At 40.9% G+C, this 16692-nt stretch overlaps 1 protein-coding gene across 1 annotated transcript; it reads right to left on the bottom strand.

Moving 5' to 3' along the window:
- Positions 1 to 2474: 2474 nt before the first annotated feature.
- On the bottom strand, positions 2475 to 4562 carry LOC103707525 (1-aminocyclopropane-1-carboxylate synthase 3-like). Its single transcript, XM_008792052.5, has 4 exons — positions 4321 to 4562; positions 4091 to 4222; positions 3760 to 3920; positions 2475 to 3646 (listed from the first exon to the last, which is right to left on the bottom strand). Exons 1-4 carry the CDS (start codon positions 4471 to 4473, stop codon positions 2704 to 2706), a joined length of 1389 nt encoding a protein of 462 aa, XP_008790274.4. The 5' UTR covers positions 4474 to 4562; the 3' UTR covers positions 2475 to 2703.
- Between the last annotated feature and the right edge of the window lie 12130 nt (positions 4563 to 16692).

The following is a 16692-nucleotide window of genomic DNA, read 5'->3' as shown; positions in this document are numbered from 1 at the left end:
ATATGTAACTTAGCGAGCTGCCTCTTTTATCCCCAAAGGGAAAAGAGTAACCTCATTGGAGTCACATAACTTAAAAAGAGAGAAGGTGAGTTCCGACAAAATATATATTTTTAAATATAATATAAAAAATAAAAAAGAAGAAAAAAATATATAGCCAATGCATGCTTAATTGTGTTATATATACAAAAACATGCTAGTAACACAAAAATCTTAAGGAAGGAAAAAATACATAGCTAATGTTTAACTTTTTTGTGGGTCTTAATTTAGTTGACAACCTAAATTTAGAAAATTATTGGTTGGTAAACATTGATTGTGTAACTTTTTAGTGTGAGGCTTTGATATTATGGTGGCACAACTCTTTTTATTTAGGGATATATGGAAACTTGAGTAAACTATTCTTAGAACATATCTATCTGTTCATGATTACTAAAAAGGGGGAGATAAGGGTGAGATAAAACAAGTTTTAACTGTTTAGGTAGATCTCGATGCATCCACTCTCATAAAAATTAAGATGCAACCAATCATCAATCATAAAGAAAGAATCTAAAATTTATAAAATTTTTGATCATGTGATCTACGAGCTTCTCACATTGCTCCTCTGCTTTCCACCTTTGACTCTTTGTGAAGTTTAAGAACTAATAGTTAATCCCTCCATCAAAACATGTCCTCAAAGAATATGGTGAGAGTGAGATTATACGTAAACATTGTTTTTTCATAAGGGAGCCAAGGCATTGTAACATAATTTAAATTTAACAGAAACATAGAGACATAATAGAGGCATTCAAAGCCTTTAGCTCTTGGGCATACATCACTTCTAATGAAGTGATTTATCATTCTATAGGACTTTCAAATCATACATACATACATATTCATACGCAAGTTACACTCCAAATCATAACAATGCTACAGTAGTTCATTCTTTGTACCGTTTGACCTAATATGCATAAAGCATTGATAACATGTGCTCTATACCAGGTAGCCTGCACCATAAACTTGTAGTCATGAATTTTAGTCATTTCATAGTACAACCTCAGGCTAACTCTCTGCATATCGCGTTAATTCCATGACTAAACACTATATATTGATGATTATAAGGTGCTTCCGACTATGCGCTGCTCTTTGCCAGGAGGCATGGAAGGAGAGAAATGCGAGAATTTTCATTAAAAGAAATTCTTCGATGTATTCCACTCTACAGAGGATAGATAGTCACGGAACATTATATAATTAATAGATCGGCGACTCTTATCCATCATCTTCCTAGCCAAATTCTGAATCTTGCCTTTGTATTTTCTCTTTCTTCTTTCTCTCTTGTACATAATTTCTTTTATTAATAAATACGGAGAAGCTCCTTCTCCACTCTCTTTCCGATTAAGAAGAAAAAAAAAAAAAAACTTTACCTCCAATCTTAATGGGAAAAGTAATAATGTTTCTAACAGTCTCAATCAACATCTGCTGTGGTTGTTTCCCATCATAAGACGATAAATTGATGATGTGAAAGCAGGAAAATAATGTGTAATGTAGGATCGATACACCAAATTGTACGTTTCAAGCTTGTGACAGTCATACATTATGGTAGGTGGAACAAAAACATGCCAAACTTAGAAGTAGCCAAAAGCCAGTGTTAAACTGTTATTAGAACTTCAAAAGTTACAACAGCAATCTAGGGTTAACAGATAGGGATGAAAGGAGAAAGCGCGTTTTCTAACACACACACACACACCAAAAAACAAACAAAAAGACACGTGATCTGAGAGTATAAATTGAACCGCGTAATCTTTACACCGCATATTAGTTGAAACAATTTAAGATTCTGGAAATCTCAAATCATTGTCAAGCAACTATTCGTTGCTTTTGTAAGCAAGTGCCCGTTCTTTAATCATAGCTACCGCTTTGCATTGCTTTTAGAGTACGTGGACCCCCCCCTACATCTGTACCAAAAAGTTTGCAGTCGGTTGCAAGAACGAAGGCAAGATACACCAAAAACAGCAGCCCTCCATGGCCGACCACTGTTTTCTGGTTTCCGCGGCGCCCGAAACCCACTACTCAACACAGTTAAGACTCTAACGTATTCATGGACCTCTGCTTCATGGATTCGTCTTTCATTAAGACTCTAATGTATTCATGGACACCGAAACATCCTGCAACTTCTCATCAGCTGGCATACCTCTCCCTCATATTGATATCAGATAATAATCCTGAGATAATTTGTCCTCGACTTCGTTGGTGCATTAGAGATCGCAACTAAATGTGATCCACCCACGCCATGAATTGTCAAGACAGGTTCATGGTGATGGAGGGGCTTACGTTTGGATTATGTTACATGGTAGCCATGACATCATCATGATGGTCCTTCTCCATTTTAATTACTCATCACTTACTAGATGCTTAGTAAGTATGCTTATTTTATACTTAATGTTATTGTATAGAATCAAATAGCTGGTACCATGTCTGACTTTGGATAAAGACTTCATCAGTAACATCGATTAAGTAATACGTGGGAAACTAAACAACCCAACTGAACTCAAGTCAAAACAGACTCTCTTGCACATGCAAGAAACCTTGGGCACTTCAAGAAGGGATTTGAATGCTCCAAGGGAAAGAAAAAAAAAACGGAATGATACTAATTTTACACAAAAACAAGCTAAAAAAAAAAAAGGAAACGAAAATCTAAGAACAGTCACTCATTCATTCTGGCCAAGTACCCTATCGTTCACATTTGCGATCCGAGGATGATAACCGCAGCAGCCAGTTGGCCTTCTCACGCGCCGGCCATCTCACCCGCCGGCCGGAGTCATGGCTGCTGAGACCGGTATCTATGAAGGTCTTGAGGCGTTGCATGGCAACATTGAGGGTGTCCACCGACATGTTAGCAAAGCAGACACGAAACCACCCGGGCTCGACGCAATGACATGAAGAGCCGGGCGAGATGTTTAGTCCCACTTCAAACACTATCTTCTTCCATAGTTCCATCTCTCCTTCAAATGTCTTGGACTTGAGCAGGTGTCTCATGTCCACCCAGCAGTACAAACCTGCGTTGCTCTTTAAGCAACTCACGCCGGCCTCCCGGAGTCCCTCGGCGAGTAGCTTATGTCTCTCCTTAAGCCTCTTCTTATTCTCCTCGGTGTATTTTCTCGTGAAGTCCTTGTCGGAGAGCAACACAGAGAGGAGGTACTGAGTGTGGGAGGAGATCAGGCCGAAGCTTGACATCTTGGTAGCGGCAGCCACGACGTAGTCGTTGCCAGAGTAGATTGCACCAACCCGGAATCCCGGGAGACCAAGATCCTTGGAAAGGCTGTAAACAATGTGAACGCGGTGCGAAACATCGTCTCGACCGATCATGGCCTCCGCAACGCTGATGAACCTTGGGGAGTCGAACGTGGTCCCCGAGTAGATCTCGTCACTGATAAGATGGATGTCTTTGGCGACGACAAAGTTGATAAGGGTGTCGAGTTCACGTCGGGTTGTCGTCGTGCCCAACGGATTCGAAGGGTTGGTTGTCAAGACTCCTTTTACTCTCAGCTTGCATTTTTCTGCTTGTTGATACGCTTGTTCTAGGGCGGCTTTGGTGATTTGGAAGCCATTGGAGCTCGAGCAATGGATCGGAACAATCTCCACTCCGGTTCGCCATTTGAGATCCCTATCAAACCTGTTGGAAATTATGTAAACTGATGTCAGACAACAGTACAAGTTCTGGTACTTCGCAATATTTATAGACAGCACAAGCATAGCAATGAGAAATGCGGCAGAAGCAATGGTTACCCAGGGTAATAAGGAGTTGGGAGAAGGAATGCTTCGCCGGGTTCGGCAAGACAAAACATCAGAGTCTCGTTAGCCGACGTGGCACCCGCTGTGAGGACAAGGTTGCTGGGTTCGAACCTTACTTTGTTCCCTCTCAAGTATCCCATGTAATTCGCCAGTGCCTGTCAGTATTTACGTTGCAAACTTTGATCAGAAAAAAAATTAGTTTTACGTGTCTCTAATAACGTAAAAGATCATAATGATTGCTTGAAAGAGTGAATTAGTGTCGTGGAAAAAAGAAAAGAATGTCGCTCGCTTGATTACGACCGGGCAGCTTAATTGGTGGACTTACTTTCTTGAAAGCAGGCAGGCCATGATAATCCTGGAACAGGGCCAGCTCGCGAAATATGGATGCGCCGTCTCTGATGAACCCCGCAGGGTCGGGGTGGCTCTTGAGCCAAGACTCGATGAGATCGAATGATAGCTGCCAAAAGATGAACGGAGAAAAGCTGAGACTATTGTTATTACAGTACAACTTGTGAAAATAGCAGAGATGCATGGTGTTTGATGGTGCTAATTAACCTGGTTCTCTGCAAGGCCCATCTGTATGATTCCAGTTGGGTTGGTGATTCGGTCGTAAGGGTTCTTCTCATACGCCTGCCACCCTAGGAAGTAGGAGGAGTCCTGTCCATGGGAGTTGCATGCCGCCTTTCTTGAGAGCAGCTTCTTATGCATTTTGGTTTGAGGGTAAGAGAGAGAAAAGGGGCAGAGGAGAAAGAGCAACACTGTGCTTTTGGTGATGCCTGGGGGATGGAGAACTAGGTGTTATTATATACCAGTATGCAGAGAGAAACCAGCCAGAGAGAGAGAGTGTTTGTCTAACCGCTTGGTCAGCTTCTTCTTTTTGATTTTCTTTTGGCTGTACTCATTTACGTTCGGTGTAAAGCGCCGATGTAAAAAAAAAAAAAAAAAAAAAAGAGAGCGTAAGTTTGTGTGCCTGCCGACAGGCTATCTCATAGGTGATGTGCTGTTGTGCAATGCGGGGTCCCATGCTTCCCTCAAGGAATTGATTACATTATTCTTCATATTGTTCGAAACTTCAATTCCTTCTACAGAGAAACATCATTTTAACCTGCTTCCTCATTCTTCTTATCAATCTCACTAGAAAAAAATATGCAATCAACTTGGAATAAATCTGGCATCCAGGAGAATTCTCGCAAGTTATCCATGATCACATCAAATCTATTGGATGTATATATTTACGTAATAGGATTCCCTCAAAAGAAGGATTGATTAGATTTTTGTTTCGCTGCTCCTATTTTTTTTTCACATTAACCTGCTATGTACCCATGGGAGCTCTTCCTGTCTCTTTCTTCGGTTTAATCAATATGTATCAGACTTCAAAATCAACCAAAATAGGTAAGCCATGGCCGTATGTTTTAGCCCACAGATTTTAAGTGCTCCACCTCAAAAGCCATTCTTTAATGTGGCTCCACTTTGGTGTCATCATCACTTGATTGGAGGTATGAACCCCACCGGACCCATTCAAATCTTCCGACAGTCACACTCTTTTGTAGGTAAACAAAGGCTATAGGGTGGAAGGAAATAACTGCAACACGGCATGGCGAACAATCGAGAGTGCAAGTTGTTTATCTTTGGTAAGAAATGGAGCTGAAATCTTGCATTAAGAAACAAATTAAGGAGTACAACTCAGATCAAACAGCTATCACAGCTCCAGCACACCTACTACCTAAACCCAACATATATGCGCAGCTTGAACTCTGGTTTCATGACAGCCACTACTCCGGTACAGGGAAAAAAACAGCAAAGCCACCAGAGATACAGGAAGATTTGAGTAGGGAATATATGTAGCAAAGCACCCCATCATAGCAGAACTATCTTACAATTATACATATACATTTCAAACTATATACGCAGATCTATCTTCGACTATGAGATATCCCATAACCATCGGCCTGCAAAATAGAAAAAAGAACCGGATGAATAGAATCCTCTGCTGTCCGAAGCCATAAATTCCGTTTGCTTGTTGGCTTCTCAGTAAGTATGAGAGAGCAAAAGTTTCTGCCAGGCTGCCTTTCATTCAGATCGATATATATATCATTCAGGGCTCGTTTGGTTCGCGGGAAGCATTTTCCTTCCTAGGAATATAATTCCTGGGAAACAAATTCCTAGGAAGAGGATGCCTAGGAAAGTACTTTTGGCATGTTTGGTTGACCATGGAAAAGTGACAAATTTCCAAGGTGCTTATGTTTGGTTGGCCATCCACTTTCCTAGGAAAGTTATATATAATTCCTATTATGCCCTTAATAAAAATTAGGTTTTTAATGCCTCTTTAATGCTTCTTTAATGCTGAAGGGACTTTTTGGGAAAAAGCAAAAATGGAGTGATTCCCGCCTCATGGGAAAGTAACTTTCCCATGTTTCTCATGGGAAAGACTTTCCCATGAAATGTGGGAATCACATTCCCATGGGAATACAACTTTCCCTCCTCTCTCCTTTGAAAACTCCAACCAAACAAGAGGCATCTCATTACTTTCCCGTTGACCACACTTTCCCCCCTTCTTTTCCCGCGAACCAAACGAGCCCTCAGGAAGGAAAGCTTCAGATTTTTGACAACAGGATAATTAGAAATCTAGGAAATCACAGTTACATAACCCCCTCCAGCTACACTTCCAATGCATTTAAATCAACTACAGCAGTACGAAGCTTCATCCAGTCCCAGATGGCCACAAGTTCGGCATAAGGGTCTGAACTGGCTTGGACTGTCTCGAATAACAAAACTAGCAGCCGCTTTATCAAGTATTACGGTAGCATCAACATTTACTTTTGAGACTCCAAAGGGAGGGACAGCCACGACACAATTGGATTAGATAGGCTATCATTGTTAAGCAGCCTACAACTACCCCAATTCCTTGAGCAACATCCAAATGAAGAAGAAAGGAATAGGCTTTTCTAGCTAACTGAGCAGAGGACCGTGTCATGTGTCAGAAAATCCTTTCACTTCTAGTTGCGATCCATATATCATCCACGGTACATATTATTTGATAGCTATTCATGTTCTCGTGATATGGTGCATTTAATACATCTTGTTTGCATGTATTGGGTTACTTATTATTATTATTATTATTTGATAATATTGGGGGAAAATGGATCGCTCAAAGCACGTGGATAAATCACCAGCACTTGATGACGAACGTGACGACAGCGAGCATACTCTCCCTGCACGCGACCTCGATGCGTTCGACCTCAAGACGCCCGACCTCAGCGCGCCCGGTTCCAGAGCTTACACCTTGATTTCGACTAAGTTGAACCCGATCGACCTCAGGTCCAAAGAAGACCTAGTCAAAGGGAGAAGCAGACCTCCTCCACTCCACTAAAAATCAAGTCCCCCTTCTCCTCATCCGGGGTCCAATCCCGCAATCTCTGCCTTAACGACTGTCAACGATTAAATGCATACGATCTCAACGGACCGCCAGCCAGCCCAAAATCTCGGATCGTTTACGGTAACTCATTAATTCACACGATTACGTCCAATCACTATGTTAACTCATTAATTCGTACAGTCACGTCCAGTCACAAGTAACTTCTACATCCCTCTTATAAAAAGAGAACTTCTTCTTCCCAAAGGAGGAGATCTTTTTACGTAATCTCTCTGCTTGCTCCACAAAAAAAATCCTATGACTTAAACATCGGAGGGCCGGTGCCGGAACTTCCGGCCATCGATTTTTTGCAGGTCCCTCGGAGAAAGTTGTCCGCCGCCGTATTTCCTATCGGAGCTCCTCTTTCTCGGTCTGCGGTCACCTCCAAATCAAATTTTCAGCAACAAGTAGGAAAATACGTGACGCAGGGAGATCATTGAATACGAACTACGTTTCCCTATCCTGCGTTTTTCCAAATGCTGGCTTTATGTTTTCACCCTTTGACGCTCGAATATATTAATACTCAAGATGTTGAATTACGCTTTTACAAGGTGGCTATGTCGCATGTCATGTCGCGTAAAAGTAAGGGCCGACGTTGCGCATACTAAGGGGTACCAATTTATTAGAAGAGACCCACTCAGTTGACGCCCGTCTTGAACCGACACCTGGGTCCCACACAAAAGTTACATCACATCACTGTAAACCTTGGTTGTGGGCCCTGGGTGCTCTAATCCAAGTCGGTGTTGTCGGAGGTGGGTGTGTTCGAGTTGTCTAACAAGTAAGAAAATGCAGGGATTGACTGGAGAGTACAAGAACCGACTTTGAACGGAACGAGGGGTCAAAGGTGGCTTTCTCACCCTCTTCATATATATATATAAAAAAAAGAAAGGATCGAGGGGTCTTAATTGCCATGTAGCTTCCCCCAAGCTTAGTTTTTGCTTCAATTATACATCAAAAAATTTTAGCTCCACCTACCCGCTTCTCCCAAGGGGCCTCCAAACACCACAAGATAAAGACCCTAGAACCCTAGCCATTGACTTCCATAAATTAGCGTTTTAATTAAGGGCTTCATGTTTTGGTTTCGAGTCCTCATCAATATAAACTAAAAGCAAGGACTCCGACGATGCCCTTTTGCACTCTATTCAATCTGATTTTGGGAGACAGTAGGCACTATTGTAACAATTACAGGAAAACAAGCTCAACAAATCCTCGTTGTGAAACAGTTATAGGGTCACTATAAGATAAGACGTGTAGTAACCATGGAAGGTTAGCTCGGTCTCATGGCCAATGTTAATAAATGTTGCATGTTCAATTCATCCTTTCTTTATATTTACATCCATCCAATAGGGTCCGGATGTATCTTTTGCACGAAAAAATAATTATTTTTTTTTGCAATGTTGACTCTTAAATTGTACTATATATAGATCTTAAGATATTTTAAATTTTTTTATTTATCCATCTGCATGGAATTGGTAGCTGCTATTCCGCAATCCAACTATTGATCCGTGCAAAGAAAGACGAATCCTTCTTCCGCATTAATGATACAACCTTGTCCTTGATATAATTTGATTTACGTCTGGCCCCTTCCCTTCTTAACAGATACAACTCTCTCTAGATCTCTCTTTCCATAAAGATATCTACATGTTTCCTATCTAGAAAGATCAAACAAAATGAGAACTATTAACAAGAAGAGCATACCGCCTTCTACCATCAAGAAAAGAAAAGGAGAAAGAAGAATGGTAGTACCTTGAAAGTTCCTGGACTGACTTTTGCCATGGGGAATCTTTCATGCATCTCACATGTGAAATTCTTAAAGATGATTGAACGCCAACTACAAATCCATTATTTGAAATTCTTAAAGATGATAGAACTCCAACTACAAATCCATTCGAAATCTTATGCATGTTTAATTTGCTATGTGACATAAAATGTGCCTTGCATGCTAGAAATTTTAGTTTGGTGCTCACGTGCGTTCTTTCATGTTATTTTCTTTAGCCACCTTGTTGGATAAATTCTTTCTTTATGGAATCATGCATGGAAACTTAGGAGGGATGAACTGCCAAGCCAAACCCACATGATATGATTTCCTCTTCCTTCTCTGGCCCGCATCATGCATGTCTGACCAGTCCTGGCCTGCTGATGCTTTGTGAGGACCCGTGTGGGCGTGTGTTTAGTCCCACATCGGTTATTCGCTGGGTAGATCTTGTATACTTATACAGGATCAAGGAACCCAAATAATACCTTCCGGCTAGCCATTTTGGGTGAGGTCCTGGGTTGTTACAAATGGTATCAGAGCGGACCCGGCCCATAACCTATGTGGACTAGGGGACACTGCAGCACGGATCTATTGGGGCTGACCACGGGCCGATCGTGGTGTTTGTGATTAGATTTGAATGGATTTGAACCCTTAGCCTGACGAGGACGTCAGGGCTTGAACGGGGGGAGTATGTGAGGACCCGTGCGGGTGTGTGTTTAGTCCCACATCGGTTATTCGCTAGGTAGATCTTGGGTACTTATACGTACAGGATCAAGTAATCCAAATAATACCTTCCAGCTAGCCATTTTGGATGAGGTCCTGAGTTGTTACATGCTTGACGTTGTCCATGCCGTTCAGCTGCAATAACGTCCTCGACATTTGCTAATGAACGTCCTCGACATTGGTGCAAGGGATCAAACTCACACCCATGAACATTAAAAGTTACGGCAAAGCATATCATATTGGACTAGTTGTGAGAGGGGCCGTATCCCTGTCGTTGCATATCAGAAGACTTCCATGCCGCGGTGTTAACGTCTAGGTTGCATGGATTCATGGGGGCCGTGTGGTCTTGCAGTGGCACAACTAGGGAGGGTTAAATTCACATGAGACCCCCACCATCTATAACCTGCCCAAAACATCTCATGGCTTGGTCAACAATGATGGACGTACCCCTCGGTAACAACTAACATGGCACTGCACCCTTGGAGTCCATTCTCAAGCCACTTTGGTTGATCACAAAGCATGGACCCATTGCTTTCTTCTTCAAAAGCGTAGGCCCTCATACGACATCATGTTTCCCATTAGAAAAAGGGTGAAAAAGCAAAAATTCTCTCTTCACCATCTCTTTGGGCCCATGGTTTTCCTCTCCCTTCCTCCATGACTTGTTCCATCTTACATCTAACGTCCCGATGTCAACCACAACGACCGATTATTGGATGTAACAAATGTGATGCACTAAACGTAATTAAGTAAATGTTTGGAAGTTAATAGTCGATGAATTTGAGATATACACCAAGCCTTCCTACGTACATACTGACCAAACTAAAGTGGTCACGAGAGCAACATGAGGTTGTGTATTTGGTGTTTGAATTCACAACCTTGAAGACAAGCCATCGTTTGGTGATGGCATCTTCACCCCCTAGTCCCAGCATGCATAGATATTGACTTTGTTTTTATGTTCATGTGAGGCCCCGGAAGCTGCAATATGTTTGACACGAGGGACATATGATGTCGTGGTATCTTCCCATCTTTAAATGCCTATAGCTCTGTAATTTCACAAGATTAAAAGAGTCGGTAAAGGGTTGAATGAGGTGACATACGTTTACAGCTTAACGTGGAAGGTGCATGACTTTATATGCCCCACACGGCTCCAAGCGGACTTACTCTACTTGATAGGCGAGGTTTCAGAAATGGTTTGAAACGGAATTAAGTAACAGAAAAGGTGTTGAACTTTCTGAGACCTGAACTTTCTTACGGTTCATAATGACAAAAATCCTGTCAGTCGTGGTAGACAAGTCTCGTAGAATATAATTCAAAAGTTAGTACGTACGTAACAGGAAAGGAATAGAATGGGGAGGAAGAGAAGCTAGCGTGATCATTTTATGCTCCTATCTTCACTTGTTGCCCAGCTATCCTCGCTTCCAATTTGCTCAAAAGTATGCTCATAATCTTCATTATGCTCCTCATAATCTATACTTGCTATATAAAACATACTATCTAGTATCTTCACGTCGGCATCATTCATGTTCCAATAGTTAAGGGCACGTTTCTTTGCATGTGAAGTTGGTCATGGGTTATAGCTGCGCAGCATGCTCTTTGGTTGGTTGCTCGACATTCCATGCATCCGCAAATATGTGGAAGTAAATGCACAAGAATCTTTCTGAAGAACAAAAATCAAACTTGTACCAGCTAGTGTCCAATAGCTGCATTATTAACGAGCCTAAAATATGCGATCTGGGTCGCAATACAACCTGAACTTTGCATGGAAAAAGATTTTTTCTTTTTGGTACAACAGCGTTTCATACTCTGCATGTGTGTGGATGAGACCAATAAAATCAGAAAATAACAAAACAAATAAAGAACCTGATACTCTATCACGCTCCATCCATATGAAGCCTCCGAAATGGTGAGCCGCACAGGAGGCAATCCAATCAACTGCACCATTCGTTTTCCTGTAGATGTGAGTGGCCTGATGGGCGCCATGTCTGCGAATGTCGAGGAGCAGCAGCCTATCCTCGCCTGCACGACCCAGTCGATCACCGTAGCCGAGTCGCCCTTGAGGATGAGCCGGTCCGTACCTAATGTCCGTCGGACAAAGGACATACCCTTCCAAGCGGTTTTGAGCTCAGTACACACCACCGAAGAGTCAAAGATCCACCGACTCCCCGCCGCCACTAGTCTGGACTCATGATGACGAAGCCTACACCTCCGCATCTCCCGTCGTCGGCTATTCTGCCATCGAAATTCATCTTCAGGAAGCCAGGAGGTGGAGGCACTCAGGATACGAACACATATATGGGCGCTGTAAGAGCAAGAAGAGAAGAACTTTTCAGCCTTTATTTAGAAATGAGTTTATTGTGAAGAAAGGGCTCCGAAACGAGTCCATATGGCCTGCTATACTGGATGCAACAAAATGTTGGGCTAAAAAAAAAAAAATACTAGCGAATGACCCAACCCAAACCTGATTAGACACACCCTGACTTGATCTTGCTGGTGAATAAGCGATGCATGAATCTAATTCCAAGACACATATAGACAAGAGGCAAATGTATCTCAAGGTTCTACCTACTGAGTAGAGCCCAAGAACAAATTTAAGGCAGATATGGGACACCTTCCCTCTCTTACCCCCTTTCCCGGAAAAGCCACCCTCGCTGGTTGGCTTGGGCTCATTTTGCAAACCACGCTTGATTAAGGGCTTGGACTTACCTGATGGACCCAAGATTGGAGCTCAGGCCGCAACTGGGCCTCAGAACCATGTCCAAGCTTAAAGATCGGCGATGTGACATGCTTTTCTGGTAAGACTTCACACCATGGCCGTCAGTCTCCTATCTCACCTAACGTTTCTTTTTCTTTTTATTTTTTGTTTTCTGAGCAAACCTAACGTTTCATATATTTAAGTCCGTAGAAAGATTTTTCTTTTAAAAAAAAGTCTGTACAAAGATTTGTTAGGGACAAAACCACATTTAATACAGGTAGCTAAAATGGTGTATTAGCATGGCAGCATATTCCTTCTTCCAAAGGTTATGTTTGGCTTTCTGTGTGGAAGACATCTTCCTTGTTTTCTGTTTTGCACTTGTTGTGGTGCTTACCGACGCATACATCATAAGCATCACATCACATCACATTCCAAGGCCATTCAATCCATATACAGATTTCGAAGTTGAACCTCTGGAAATTATTTGAGGTAACTAAACTTTCTAAATAGTTATTTCAACTACGCATTCAAAATTGTAAGTTCTGATCAAATTAAAGGCTGAGCAATTAGATTGTAGTCTTGCCAAGTAGTTGGCCACCACATTATAGGCCCCTGCAATATAATAATACACCCAAACTGTATTCGCATGTTCGGAAAGCTGAACATATTTCTCCCTGAAATAGGCAAAAAATATAGTTGGGCAATTTTTTTTTTTTTTTTTTTTTTTGATACACAGGCAAGTTTTTTCGACGCCGATAACTTGTACAATATCCTGTGGAATCACCATATACATTGTACCAATTCAGCCCGATTTATTTGGGCTGGCCCAAGAGGAATAGGCCCATTAGTTGGAGCGAAGAAGGCTCTGAACTGGAGCCGAAGCCTTCTTCCGCTTCCGATTCTGGCGGAATTGAAGGCCATCCAAGTTCATCTAAAACTCGAGGGCTTCATCTATTTAATTTTCCTTCTCCTCTGTTGAATTTCATTACCAATCTCTCGAGGTATAGCCGCAAATCCCAAGATTCTTAACTCCAAATCTCCTCATTGATTCCTCGCCGAAAACGCCACCGGAATTTCGTCGGACTGAGGTAATGAGTCAAGCTTCTTCTTCCTCTTAGTTTTTCGGCGTTATGGCCATCGTCACCACTTGATATGGGGCTGATAAGCTGTTGGAATGCATGAAATAGGGCAGTCTCTGTTGCACCTTTTTCTTCCTCCGAGCTTGCCTGCTGCTGATCGCCACTTTGGCCGGGGTTGTGGCCGCCTATTGCCAACGAGTGGGAGCCAAGCCACCATGGCTGCCCCCTTGGACCTATAGGGGAAAGGGGGGGGGGGGGAAGAGAAAGGAGAAGAGGAGGACAAGCCTCCCCATTCATGAAGAGAGAAAAGAGAGGGTTTCTTTCTCTTCTCCCCTTTTCTCTCTATTTTCTCTCTCCTCTCTATTTTCTCTCTCTAGTTTCTCTTTCTTCTTTTTCTTTTTTTCTCTCTTGGTGTCTCACTTTAGTTGACCTGGGTAGATGGTAACACGATCCCGGGGGACCTGGTGACAAACTCTTGATGGACGCCGGTAGGCACTCAAGGTTACTAGTCCACTGTTTGACTTTTTTTTGATAATCGAGTTTGATTCTATAGAGGGAGAGTCATATGCGTAAGAAAATTTTGATCAGGGTACTTTGCACCTCATCTTATAGATCCTAAAGTAGGTCTGTGATCATTGTGTTAGTTAGTCTTCAATAGAGGTAAGAATTTTTTGTACTTGAATCACCATATATATATATATATATATATATATATATATATATATATATATATATGTTTATTGGTTTGTATTGCTGGATTTACATCGTGAGATTTGTATCAGTTTGACATGTAATGATATATTTTTAAATAATTTTTAGTACAAATATATTTATGTGGTTATTATATGTGTCGGATGTTGAGTATATAATTATATAAACAAAGATACCTTGAATTTCAAAGAAACTCATTGTATGCGTAATAATTGATTTGAGCAGAGTAACTAGTAAATCAGATGGATAAGATATGGTTTGGACTAACTTCGTCATAGCACCATAGGCTGCCACATAGAAAACAACGATGAGCTATAACGTAGGATTTGGATAGCCAACACAGGCTATAACGTGAGGTGGATAGCCACCACGGGCTATAACATGATACGATATCAGTCTTATACTGAGTCATGATCTTGGTTCGTTCAAAATTGAAAAAAAAATTAATAAAAAATCTGAAAAAGAAGTTAATAGGAAATGAATGACATGACATAAAAAATTATTGTTGAACAATTGGTTAGATATGATATATATATATATATATATATATATATATATATATATATAAAATAAGAATTTATGTGCATGTTGTTTATGAGCCTTTTCGGCTATTGATACGGTGTTCGTTTATTCGGCATTGTTATTTGATGCCGTTCTTTGCTTGAATAGAAGTTTTGGATTATACCTTCAAAGGCCAAAACTAATATAATATACAACCAAACAACATATTCGCATTGCCTACTTATTGAATCCTGTTTTAATAGAATAGAACCAAACAACTAAAAATATAAAGCTAAGATTTGTTGCAGCGGTGTACGATTTAGGCCTAATGCTGGTATGAATTTATGGTATTTCTGTACTACTGTCAAAAAGATAGCAGGAAAGAGAGACAGAATTATGTAATAAATGTTGATATGGTGGCTACAATTTTGGAACTCGAATCTTCTAATCCGTCATTTTCATGTTTTTCCTTCAGGTCAAGGGCAAAACCCTACTCAGATGCTGAGATTAAGGTATTGCATTACAGCATCTCACCTGTGATAGTCCAGATTATGTTTTTTTTTATCATCTATCATATGTTTTTACATTTGCATTGTTGTATATCAAAATGAACCGTATTGAGGTTTCACTTTTTGTTGTTTACAACACACCAGTTAACTTTTCGATCAACCAAATAGTAAGCAAACAACCATTATAAGTGTATATACATCCTTGGATTATTTGCCTCACGCCATTTTGCTTTCTTGCCCCCTACTGATGAGATAATTTCAATCTCACCAATTCCAGCTCAAGCGGGTCGTCGTGAATAAACTCCTCGCTCTTCCGGTAGTAGGAACTCGGACAAGTAGGCGATCCGCGGATCAGAATTGATGAGATAATTTCAATCTCACCAATTCCTGTCCCTTGGACATTTCAGTGTTCTAAAGTGGCACGGAAAGGGTTCCTTCTATTTCAGGAGACATGGGAAAGTTAATAAAGATGTCGAGGCCATGTTTTCAGTAGTAATGCTGTAGTTTCTGACTATAATCCTGGTGCTCTTTGTATTGCAGACTGCTTTCAGAGCAAAAGCAATGGAGTACCACCCTGATCAAAACCAAGATAATAAAGGCATGTAAAGCGTTGTCCTTTTCTTCTAATGTGAAGTTAACTTGTTTCTTTCAATTCATATTTTAGGAAAAATGTAAAGAAGTGATGAGGTCTTATGAAGCAATAAAGCAAGAGAGGAAAAAAGGAATTTATTGATCCTAAAAGTACTTGTAAATTCTGAGCATACCAACAAGATATATATATCAATTAAAATGGGGTCTCATTACTTGATGATGGTGATGACATCAAAATTAGCCTTGCAGTAATTTCTGCTTTTAATATCTGATCCGGAAGGACGCTTATTTTAGAAGCTAATTGAGAGAGAAAAATTTGGTGTTTGTTGTACGCTCGAGTCTTAACGAGTCTTTTTATTCGGATAAGCACATCTTTACGAGCATGACTATCTATGTAAAATAATATTGACCACCATACAGTACAGAAAGTTCTACAATGTATTCAGTTTTTGCACAATATCCTTTATTTAAATGCATGGAAAATCAACTGTTAAAATGTCTGCTTTGCGGGTCCAATGCTGGTATTATGTGCAATGGAAAACTTTAAGAGCATATCTCACAGGTCATATGTATGTTTCAATTGCCATAGTTGCTAAAATCCAAGGTTGCTGCTCCCAAATCACCAAGGGAATGATCTCAAAAGTTGAAGTGATGGTTCTCCAAAGCATTTCCAGAGCACAAGCAGCACAAGGTTACTAGCACAAGATCTCAATAATGATCTCCGCCCGCCAAGCCATGCCATGGTTCTGTGAGAATTTTGGCTGTGTAATATCTCCAGGCAGTCCTGAACCTATTGATCATCTGATAGTAGATTACGTAAAAAAAGTGCAGGTCCATTTTGTTATAGAGATAGATTCTTTTTCTTTTTTTTTTTGTTTGAGGGGTGGAATCGTTGGTAAAGAACAGCTTTCAGAAAAGCAAAGTGGTGCAAGAAATGGCATTTGGCTCGCTCC

The sequence above is a fragment of the Phoenix dactylifera genome, chromosome 7 (genome assembly GCF_051530095.1).
Source record: "Phoenix dactylifera cultivar Ajwa chromosome 7, Ajwa_hap1_PhDact_Kaust_v1.1, whole genome shotgun sequence".
NCBI classification, from domain to species: domain Eukaryota; kingdom Viridiplantae; phylum Streptophyta; class Magnoliopsida; order Arecales; family Arecaceae; genus Phoenix; species Phoenix dactylifera.
The sequence above is the reverse complement of the archived record's forward strand: the minus strand, read 5'-3'. Positions and strand labels throughout refer to the sequence as shown.

Coding starts and splice junctions, on each gene's coding strand:
- LOC103707525 (XM_008792052.5), bottom strand. CDS start 4,473: ATGCATAAGAAGCTGCTCTCAAGAAAGGCGGCATGCAACTCCCATGGA. Junction 3,921..4,090: donor GCCTGCCTGCTTTCAAGAAA/GTAAGTCCACCA, acceptor AAATACTGACAG/GCACTGGCGAATTACATGGG. Junction 3,647..3,759: donor CCAACTCCTTATTACCCTGG/GTAACCATTGCT, acceptor AATTTCCAACAG/GTTTGATAGGGATCTCAAAT.